General features: G+C 37.3%; 1 protein-coding gene across 1 annotated transcript; it reads right to left on the reverse strand.

The window, feature by feature from the left end:
• Nucleotides 1-2,230: 2,230 nt before the first annotated feature.
• On the reverse strand, nucleotides 2,231-9,966 carry LOC149084546 (heparan-sulfate 6-O-sulfotransferase 2-like). Its single transcript, XM_089234961.1, has 2 exons — nucleotides 9,105-9,966; nucleotides 2,231-4,545 (listed from the first exon to the last, which is right to left on the reverse strand). Exons 1-2 carry the CDS (start codon nucleotides 9,710-9,712, stop codon nucleotides 3,858-3,860), a joined length of 1,296 nt encoding a protein of 431 aa, XP_089091087.1. The 5' UTR covers nucleotides 9,713-9,966; the 3' UTR covers nucleotides 2,231-3,857.
• Nucleotides 9,967-11,931: the final 1,965 nt, after the last annotated feature.

The following is an 11,931-nucleotide window of genomic DNA, read 5'->3' on the forward strand; positions in this document are numbered from 1 at the left end:
TGCATACCTAAGCTGGGATCACAAAACAAAGACAGATATGTTAAAGCTTCAATTTTTGACATGGATCAGGCTATACTAAACATCTATAAGACATGCGTTACAACAGAACCTAATGCTAACCACTCAGCTGCTTCCCAGTAACAAATAAAAATGGTACCTTAATTCTTGTTATTTCCATAATGCCATCTTGGCAGATGAGACTATTTAGAGAAAGTGTCTACCTTTAAAAGATAGTAATGTATATGATAAATGCATCACATAACTAACAACAAATACATGATGGGAAAAATGAATATCACAGCACCAAAGCTGTCAAATTTGCACAACGCCTTAAAAAAACAATAAATACAAAAAAAACCATAAAATAGATAAACTTCAGCTGCCCAAACATAAAAGCACACTGTATGAAAAAATTGAACAACACTTATGGTGAATTTGAAAGCTCCTAATATTAAATACAAAACCACAATGAATATTTGGCAACCAATTTATCTATAGGGTAAGTATAATAATAACAACACAAAAGTTCTATCATTCACGTTCATGATAAACTGCGGCAGTAATGTGCTTACTTTGTTAAAACGAAGCATCCTTTTGATAATGGTGAGAGAAACAATTATATGACAATTTTTTCAAAACAACAATTTGCATATACAGCAGGGCTGGACAAATAATAAAAAAATGTACATGTTTGGTAAAAAAAAAATACATGCCCGAAAAACATTGCTTAGTTTCCCATTTTGAGTAGATTTTTCCCCACGCATTCAAAATGAATATGCTGCTATCTATTGATGAAAATATGCAGATAATATAGGAAATTAAGAGCATTGTACCACATTAAAAAATAATTTCAAATTATTCCTTTGTGTTTCACAAAATCTCAAATTTTCTATAACACTAAAAAATTTTTCCACGCCGATTTTGGACAACCTTTTTCCTGAGTTTTGATCAGTGATGGCTAATTAGCCTAAGGCTGGTATTACACCAACCTTGACAAATTCAACAAATGAGCATATCAGTTATTTACACTCAAGCGAATAAAACCGATAAACTCATTGGTTGAGTTTTTCAAGTTTTGTAAAACAACTTTCATAAAATTTTTAAAGTGGGGCCTAACAAAATTTCCTTTTTCATAATATTTTGCCCACTTATTCAAAACTGATGTGTTACCAGCTATTCATGAAGATACTTACTGAAGAATTTCATTAATGAGAAATATAAAAGAAATATGCATTTTTCATTTGTCTGATCTCTCAAAATTTCCCATAAACTCAGCAGTCACATATATAGAAAATTTTTTGGTGCCAATACTGATGTTCCATTTGCCTTGGCAATTTGACATCTACGATTTGTTAAATCATTGTTCAGATCAGAGTTTCCCAACCTTTTTTTGTTCCAATTGCCCTCTTCTTTAAATTTTTTTTTCTTCCCATCACCCCCCAACACAAACTACCCATAAAATAGTTATGTTATACCCATAGCTTCTAACATCCCCTACCTCTCAACCATTCCACCCTCCTCCTAGACAGTGATATTGCCCACATTGGGAAACACTGGTTTAGATTGATGTTTCTAGTCTCATATTTGCTTCCCCTAAAGTAGGGACAGATCCGGGAGGGGGAAGAATTACTTCCTTCTAAAACCAAGATAATATGGAAAAATTCCAGTCTAAAATGTAAATGCAAGATGATCATAGAACCTATGCAATTAAGTTGTTTTGCCCAACACATTGGCTTGGATCCACACTTGCCCTGAAAGAGTGAACTAGCTTTTACACGGCCTGCAAAAAATATTTGCAAGCAGTAAAGTTGCTGCACCCATGCTTTACACCAATGTTTCTCTAAAAAACACTGCCAACGTTTGCCAGGGGCATTTGTGTGAGCTGCCCATATTGATGTGTGTCTATTCAATACCATAAAGCGATTATTTTCTTGAGACTATTATGGGGAGCAGCAGATAAGCAACAACAAAGGCAAGGCAGTTGTGGGTGGCAAACGTTTGAGAACTACAAATACAGTAGATTCTAACTCATGTTATGAGTTTCCAAATGAATAACTAATGAGTACTACTGTATTCGATTCCAGCTGTCTCAAGAAGAGCTGTAGATGTTAATCTCTCGAGTATCAGACCACCATTTCCTAGGGCATGACTTGATGCCATGATTCCTTCAGCCAGTATTACCTTTACTTGCAGGATACCATGAGCAACGTTCCTTTAATTAGTATTTTTTAGCTGCACTGTCTCTTTTTCTTGCATGCATATGTGGTAAGTCACCATGCCATTCATGACGATGATGTATTTGATTACTTTGCATGCACAGAAGTGCTTTCAATGTGCTTTGTTGCTCAAAGCTTAGAGGGAACATAGACTGTGTCAAGTAAGTTTTTTCAGATTACTACATCCACTCACTATATTTTTGTAGGAAACAAACATGCTAAGTCCCGCTCGTGCAAAAGATTTTTAAAAAAAACAGCGACTTCTAAATAAGAACAGATTTGTACTAATAAAAAGACATTTGAAAACTGTCAGTAAAATAATATTTGGTCGAAGAAGAATGACTAGTTATGCTATTTCTCAACAAGAAAATCTGTTTGGGGTGAAGCACTCAAACTTCATACCCAATTTGCTGTTCATGTATATGGTACCACCCTCAAAAATTCTATCCAATGAACAGGTAAGTAAAAAAATTCAATGTAAAAAAAAAGAAGAGTTTACTTCTTTCCATTGTCATTGCCAGTGGTGGGATTCAGCCAATTTGTAACAGTTTGATTAATCGATAAATTTTTTTAGCGTAGTTCTGAGAACTGGTAGTATAATCGTATAGCTGCCAACTTTGGAGTATAAGAATTAGGCAGATTCTCACATGGATTTGATTTCCGCGTGAAAACCTTACACAGACAAATATAAAAAAGGGATTTTTAATTAATAAAGGAAAATCTGAAGGGATTTTTCAACTTTGAAAAGCAATGTGACAAATTGTGCTAGAAATAGCCAAAAAACCACGTCACCGGGCCCAAAAACAGGACGCATAGTCATCCGGGACACTGGTCACCTCCTCGATTTGACAGTGAAGAGGCAGAAATGATGGTTACTGTTTGGTAAAATTTTCCTTGCCTATAACTGAAACATTTCTAAGTGATTTGGCCTAATGGCAACAATTTATCTAATTCGTGTAATGGCATTTTGGAGGGAAAATTCAAGCAACAGACTTTTTTCCCTAAAAGTAGGGACACTTTTGCAATTAAATACAAAATTAGAGAAATCTTTGAATTTTTCGGGAGTCTGGGAGATAGAAGTAGAAATTTGGGAGACTTAGCAGCAATGAAATCAGGGTTTTATCTAATATGGGCAACCACTCAATGTGTTTGCAGATACAACCTATTTAACAAATAATTTGCAGGCAACCAGTCGAAAAATTATTTGAATCTCACCACTGCTTGTTACGATTGATATGGTACTTAACTTTCATTTATGCTAGTTATAGGTATGAGTATTTTTGCTTCAATGCAGAATCCAATCAAATCCATTCCAATAACATTTGCTAATGAGAATTACAAATGTGAATAAGTAGAAAAAGTTTCGTGCAAGACAATTTTCAAAAGAACAGCATATGAAACCCCAGAGCCAGTCTTTGAATTGCAATATGAATCAGCGTTCCCCTTCACCAATTCTAACAATCTTCAAAACTGGGTTTCAGTGCTGCAATTGTAGGGGAAGGAGATACTGTTTGTAAAGTCTGAAGACTGGCTCTGGTACAAAGAATCTCAACTAAAAATATCAAAATATCAGCGTCTATTGCATTTGCTGATATTTCTCGTTTTGTACTTTTTTTTTTTATAATTGTTAGAGAAGCACTATTAATCAAAATCATTTGCTAAAAATGACAGGAAGTCCTCTTTATCAGCCCAGTCTTCGCTGAAGACATCGTTTTCTGGGATCCCATCAAAATTCTTTTTGAAAGAAGGATCAACTTTCTTCAGTTTTTCAAATCTGTAAAACAGCAGCTCCTTGGCATAGTCATACAGCTCCATGTCTAGGTGATTGACTTTCTTGATTTTAATGAGCTGCTCGCTTGATATCTCGCGGAAAAGCTGCTTCCTGGCAGATCGTATCAGGTGCTCTCTGTGGGGCTCAATTTTCACCCTGAAACTCATGCTAAATGTAGCTTCGAAAACATACTGCGATACTTTTGGGAATTCACTGAGCCCAAAGAACGCCATCTTGTGCAGGTTTGCTTTAGCACTGGTGAACATGATGAGATCTCTGTCCTCGTGGGGTAATGTGGAATTGTAGCATCCAACCAAAGACAAGTCTGAAAGCATTCTTGTCTGACGATTAGTTGCCAAGTTGAACGGGCAGTCAACAAACTGCTGGATGGTCAAACTGTCACGGTGCTTCTGTCCAAAACAATCCGGCAAGTCCAACTGGGCATCATCATTGTTACACCAATGTCTCGATGAAAGCCAATTCTGACCTCTTCTCACGTGCCAAAACTCGCTTAAAAACCTCCTCACAGGATCTCTTAATACTGTTATAAAGAAGTAGCTGAGGGAAAAAAATGAAATAAATTTGATTTATCTCATAAAAAATATAAATTTCAATGTTTATTGATCAAACAATAAGTACATAGACAATAATAATAATCACCCCAATTTTTTTTAATTCTGTGGAGAAAAAGAGGCATTAAGATGGAATTTGATGCCTCTTTTTGCTAACATACACCATACAGGGTGTCCCGTAAGTCCTAATTGGGCCTTTCCCTCATCAACCGTTCATCGTAGATCTATGGTCCCAGTTTAAAAAATGTTCAAAATGTTTTGAATGATTTGTTTGAAATTTCAAAATGATTGTTTGATTTGAAATGTTTTGAATAATCACCCTGTACCAGTTTTGGGAGCGAAAATATAGTGTAGCAAAATAAAAGATCTACATTTTTATACAGTCCCCTCCTCTAACCTCCAATTAGAAAGTTGTTGCCTTGTCTTTTTAGAGCCAAAACTAAACCTTGTTTTTAAGCGCAACATTCGCTGAGAAATTTTAATTTAAAAACCAGAGAAAAGTTTGGAAGAACATGTATATAAATTAATGGACAATGCTTCACTCCCTTGTTTATATTGCTCTTCCCAAACTTTTTTCCGAGTTTTGAATTCAAATACCCAATGAATATTGCCCTTAGAAATGTGGAATTTTTTTTGTTGGCCTCAGGAGAGATAGGGCAATAACTTTCTAATTGGATTTTTCAGAACAGGATGTCCATATGAAATTTTAGATTTTTTATTCTGTGATACACTGTATTTTAACTCTAAAAGCTGGTACAGGGTGATTTCTGGAACACATTTTGAGCATTTTTTTAAATTGGAACCATGCCTTTACAATGAACGGTTGATGAGATACAGGTAAAATTAGAACTTACCTTACAGGACACCCTGTATAGCTTGCCCACTTTGGAGTTGAAACATTTTCTCGAATTTCTAGAAGCATACTGGATGGATAGTTCTGAAATTTCGGTCATGTAAACCCTATGTTAGTACTCACAATTTCAGTAAAAATGTACTCATGAGATTTTTTGGGGATCCGATAAAAAATTGAAAAGAAAAGAACCTGTATAATCAACCCTGTATCATAAAAAGCTGCAAATGATTTGTGAATTTCTTGCATTTCACTTGCTTTTTGCAACATCTGTATGCATTTTTAGGGCCGTCATTTCAACTTTCTCCGGGGGGGGGGGGGGGGGCAAAGCACATGTACTCAATTTAGTATGTGTATATATATATATATATATACCATTTTTAGTGTATTTTCAAAAGCCAGGCCCCCCTTCCCTAAATGACGGGCCTGTGCATTTTCATGAAAATTGCACATATTATCATGAACATATAAATGGGGTTTTTTTTTATAAAAGTTCAATTTTCATCACATTTGTTTTTTTTGCTTACAACGTAGACAGCTTCCAACCAATTTTTACAAAGCATTTGATAACATACACAAAACACCCTGCAAAGACATTTAAAACGTAAAAAATTTGATGTAAGTGTAAAGTATTTGATGAGATATGAGCATTTTAAGTAAATGATCTCTAATTACGCATGTGCAGGAAATATGAATTTTATTTGTTCCTAATTTGGTTGCCACATATACGGTGTGATTCAAATTGTTTGTCCGTAGGACTAACTCTGTAACTGAGACTTGACTTCAGGAGTATACTTCCAGTTACAAAAAGTTTTCATTCGACATGCTTTAATGACATGCCAAACGACAAACTTTTTATACAGTCCACAGTGTGCTATAAAACCCCAGTTAGAAAGTTGTTGCTTTGTCTCTCCTGAGACCAACCAAAAAAAAATTCTACATTTCTAAATGCAATATTTTTGAGATATTTGAATTCTAAAATCGGAGAAAAGTTGGAAAAGAACAGCATAAACTAACAAACAACACCTTTTCTTTTCCTCATTTATACTGTTCTTTCTCAACTTTTCTTCGATTTTTAAATTCAAATACCTCACCAAATATTGCACTTAGAAATTTGTAGTGGACCTCAGGAGAGACAGTACCATAGGCGTACGCAGAATTTTCTCAGGAGGGTTTCAGATTTTTTTTCCTTCTAAGGGAGGATTTACTTTTTTCCCCTGCAAAATAACACTATAATCTTGGCTCAAGGGGGCGAGGTTTAGAACCCCAAATTCCATCTTTGCGTATGCCAATGGACAGGACAACAACTTTCTAATTAGGTTTTTTAACACACAGGGACTGTATAAAAAGTTTATTTCTCTAATTCCTATGTGTATGATAAGTCAAAAAAATTACATAATTTAAAGTAACTGCATGTCATTTGATAACTTTTTCTAAATGGAAGTACACTCCTAAAGTCATTGGCTGCAGAGTTAGTCCTACAGGCAAACAATTTGAATCACAAATAGGTAGCCTACGCTTCGCAGGTAGCTCTCTAATGGCACCAATGGGGGTGGTGACATTTGTCACGGCTGCCTTCATGGCCTCAAACTTCATGGCTTCAATACCTGATTTCATCTGGCCCATCAGAGACATCAGTTGGTTCAGCTGTTCTCGAATTTCGTCCATGTCCCTTCTTCTTGTCTTCATGCAAGTCTTGAATTATCCCACTTCTGACACCAAATTGTTGCGGATAATTTTCCACAAGACTTCGGGATTGCAAAAACAAGAAGCGGTTCGACGGACGAACACAGATTTATTTACAGAACAGCAATTTACATGTATTTACAAGCTAATCAAAGAGCTAACAACTTTCTTGTAAAGTTTAAACACAACTGACTGTTCATCGAAACTGTCTCTATTCGAGTCTCTTTGAGTCTGTCTAAGTCTGCCATCTTGTGAGCGCCGCACTATTTATAACCCTGACGAAACTTCGAGAAAAAGAACATTCCACAAAATTCTATTTTACAGTTTCCTAGTTGGCAGCGCTACTGTACAGAGGGGTTGGACCACTGTCTGGAGGGGCGGGGCTTTCTAGAATGTTTCCGCCAATCGCATGCCTATGCGCTAGACCGAAACGGCTATCAAACAAATCGCGCCATCTATCGTCGAAAGTTCGTAACACTATATAAGAGAAATGCTTCAGCATAACACATGTGTATAATGTCAGAATGAAAAAAAAAAAACTTAACGTAATAATGAAATGCCAAAAAAGAAAAAAACCCATCAAAATATTAATTTGTAGAAAATATTTTATCATCCAGCTATTTTTAGTAAAAAACTAAAATTACTGCTCACCGTAGTATCGCTTTTTTAAATTTTTTGTTTGTTGCCTAAAAGCATTTGTGACAAAATCTGCACTGGAAATTGTGAGTACAAGTACTATGTTTCCATGCTTGAAATTACAGAACAGTTTAACACCATAACTCACTTGCTTAATTCTTATAACGGCAATCCCAAAATATCTAGTCTAACTTGATCTGCTTTATTTCGGAAATCCCAAAATATCTCGGGTTTGTTCTTGAAAGTTGATTTTGCCATTGACGAGCCCAGCTAGCTCTGCAAAACAGTCTTTCCATGATACATGTTTCCCCCCACCGGATTCAGCTTCTGTTCAAAGTCTGATAACAGAACAGGAGAGACATACACAATGTTATTCTTTTCCCTTCAAAGTATCATAGGATTGTGTACAGCAGGGGTTCTCAAACTGTGTGTCGTTGCATCTCCAACCTTTGTATTGGCACCGCAGAGTTTGAAGGTTTCTTTGAAGAGAACTTTTATTAAATTGCTCTGGGAAGCACTGTTAAACGTTGATTAGGGAAAGGGACACTGCGGGAGGAAAAATTTGGAGAACTCCTGGTGAGCAGTATAAATAATAGAAAAAGATGAAGCATTTCTTTTTCTTTTATTATTATTATTTTCGGTGTTGGGTGGGGGAAACCATTTATCAGTCCAGCACATCGCAAAAAAAAAATTCTTGAAAATAGGTGCCAATTTCTAAAAGTTTATTGATTTCTACAGTGACAGTTATAACGTGTGGATCAGTAAAATTTTAAAAGCCTCTTAAAGGGTTAAAACTATCAGGTGGTCATAATAAAGTGGCCAGTCAGTATGGACCCAACCCTTGAACTCAGCAACAGATTTTTAAACAACATAAATTATTCCCAACTATACAGCAGTATGGCCGCTGTGTGGTCATCATGCTGGACTCTCAACCTGAGGAAACAGGTTTGAACCCTGTTGATGGCACAGTGGTGGTTGGCTGAAGTTGGTTTTCTGCAGTTTTCCAGCTTCAAGGCGCGAATGCAAGCCGGTCTCCCATTTAAAAAAAGTCTCTCTGTAGACAGCAGGTAGACCTACAACAAGATATTGACATAGCATGAAAATTCAAGCATTTTCATCTTTACTTCAGAAAATGGAAGACGGATGGCAGCATGAACACGAAACAAGAGCAATTCTATGACATAGATACATTAAGGCCCCCCCCCCCCACGTTCACTTAGAACACACATTCTGGCATGTGCCGATAGAAATTCAGAAAAGGAATGTGTATGAGGTGCTTGTACGGTTAAGTAGTAGTATACAGCAGTATATATGGAAGATGAAAATTCTTGAAATACAATAAGGATACAAGACAAAATGATTCTCATCCACACCTTCTCTTCACTGGCCTTCCTTCTTCTTCGTCCATCGCCCTGTCAACGCAATTAGACAACTCCATCCAATCGGGATGAACGCCACACCTCCAACCAGTGGTGTAGCGGCTGAAAAGCCACAGGCTCTGAGAGCTATTCGGCCTGAAACACTGACACATCCTTCTATTGACTTTACAACGGCAAGGCCTCTCGAGTACCAAGTCGTCTACCATGTGACGGGCGAAGACACTGCCCCCAGTGTTCTGTATATGCAAAAAGACCATGACGCTGGATCCCTTGATGTTGAACGAGGAAAGTCCCAGGGACAGCTTGTCATACGAGATCTCGTGGTTCCTTCGGCTCTCGTTGGCTGTTCGATCGACGCCCTCTTCGGGGACCACGGCCAGTGACGCTTTCGAGTGGATCTCATCGGGCCGTGAAGCAACCAGTCTTCGACGGAACGGTACACGTGACGCGTTCTTAGAGATGAGATACTGAAATTTATGTAAGCTGCACACATCGGGCGTACAAAAGTAATATATCAAGGACCCCACGAATACGGAAACGAGCGCTAAAGCTATAACAGCTTGTCGAAACAGCTGCGATGATTTCAATTTCATACTCGCCATTGATTGTTATTCACACCATAATGGGTGTAAACAAAACAGGTGTGTGTGTAGAGGATGACACTTATAACCGCTGCACGGATAATGTTATCACGTTAAATTTACTTATTTTGATTAGCTTTGCACATTATTCCCAGTTTCGAAAATATTGAGCCATAACTCGATGATCTGAGTGTTAATCAAACAAATGCATTTCGTGGACACCAATCACTAGAAATTTATTGTGTCTTATAAACAAGTAGCTCCGTTCGAGGATCAAGGAGAAAGAGGAGAATAAAAACACAGTCTTGACTGGACCAAAATCATTAAGTTTTTTTTTCCAAACGACTTTAATTAAACCGTGGTTGTCTACGCTGACCATATTTCTTTAAAAAATATGCGGTAAGTTGGAAGTCCCACATAGTTAAAATGACCATACGTCCCAAATTTCCTGGAACAGTCCCGGTATTATCAATTTTTTTGGACGTCTCGACTTTTTCGCAAAAGTGGCTAAGGGCTTTCCTGTATTTCCCACGAAGCCTACTTGAATTTTTATTCTTTATTGAAGTCAAAGATTTACATTAATCTTCTACTCATAAGTTATTGTATGATAATTACAACTATATATGAGTAGATTGACCATACGTCCCGTATTTCCCGGGGCAGTCCCGGTATTTTCTGTTTTTTTGGCCGTCCCGACTTTTTGGCAAAAGTGTCCCGGTTTTTCCCGTATTTTACACGATGCCTACTTGAATTTTTATTCTTTATTGAAGTCAAAGATTGACATTATTTTTCAACTCATAAATTATTTTACGATAATTACAACTATATATGAAAATATTAATCTCCCAAATTTGTCTTGAACGTTTGTTCTTCGTAGAATACATTTTAATCCACTGCAATTTGCAGCGATGCATCATTTCCCGCCATTGTGATTTTCCGAATTGTCAACAATATTTGGCAACTTTGTTTGGTTTTGGCATCGTTTTTGGCAATGATTGGCGATGTCCCGTATTTGAATTCCTAATGTTCCGTATTTCTCTCGAAGAAATATGGTCAGCCTATACATAATCAAACCTCGGTTTACGAATACACAAACCGATTAAATCCACGACCATTTAGATAAGGGATCATTCAAGTATTACGTCAGCATCATTGAGTGGGAGGTTTCGGGTTTGCTGACTTATTTTGATGACGGGGGGGGGGGGGAGAGGGGGATGATGTGTACGTCATCAACTACCCTTTTTACAAATATTTGATTATTTTGATCATTTTTCTCGCACCAATGTCATTTTCTGCACACGAGGGCTAATTGAACCGAGAAATACAATTTATCACCGATTCCGAACGACAGGCTTGTTTTTTATACTCATCGAGAGGTTGGTGCGCTAACCCCTCAATGGGGGACTCCTTGCGGTAGCAATATTTTTCTGTGGTCATATCGCCGTTTCTATTGTACCCCTGTGTCAGGAAAGTTTTCCGACAAGGACTAACTCGTGATACCTCTAAAAATCCTTTGGTACTTTAGGCGAGTATCTAATCGACATGAGATACCACTCCCACATAAATAAGATGAGATATTCCTAATGACATCTTACTGGGTGTACCAAAACCCACAAAAACTTTTCCCTAGTTTGTGAGCTAACTAACATTCTTCCAATTGATAAGTCCTCTGTAAAAGTGGTTCTCAACCTCGGGGGGGGGGGGGGGATATGGCCCAGGGTGGCACTGGGATACTTCAAGGGGACCACGGAAGAAAATGGAGAAAGGGGCCGTGACAGGTGGTTTGAAGGGCTGTGTAGAAAAATAAAGGTGTGAAGAAAAAAAGCTTGTATAAAGTAATTCCATAATGGAGAAGAGAAAACGGTGATTCCATAATGGAGAAGAGAAAACGGTGATTCCATAATGGAGAAGAGAAAACGGTGATTCCATAATGGAGAAGAGAAAACGGCGATTCTGTAATGAAAAAGAGAAAAAACGATCCCATAATGGAGAAGAGATAAGTGTGAATCCAGAATGGAGAAGAGATAAGTGTGATTTCATAATGGAGAAGAGATAAGTGTGATTCCATAACGGAGAAGAGAAAACAGCGATACCATAACGGAGAAGAGAAAAGGGCGATTCCATGATAGACAAGACAAAACGGTAATTCCATAATGGAGAAGAGTAAACGGCGATTCCATAGTACAGAAGAGAAAACGGCGATTCGATAACGGAGACGAGAATACGGTAATTCCATAATG

The sequence above is a fragment of the Pholcus phalangioides genome, unplaced genomic scaffold (genome assembly GCF_987345545.1).
Source record: "Pholcus phalangioides strain wild (caught in Gottingen) unplaced genomic scaffold, Ppha-v1.0 ptg000008l_1, whole genome shotgun sequence".
NCBI classification, from domain to species: domain Eukaryota; kingdom Metazoa; phylum Arthropoda; class Arachnida; order Araneae; family Pholcidae; genus Pholcus; species Pholcus phalangioides.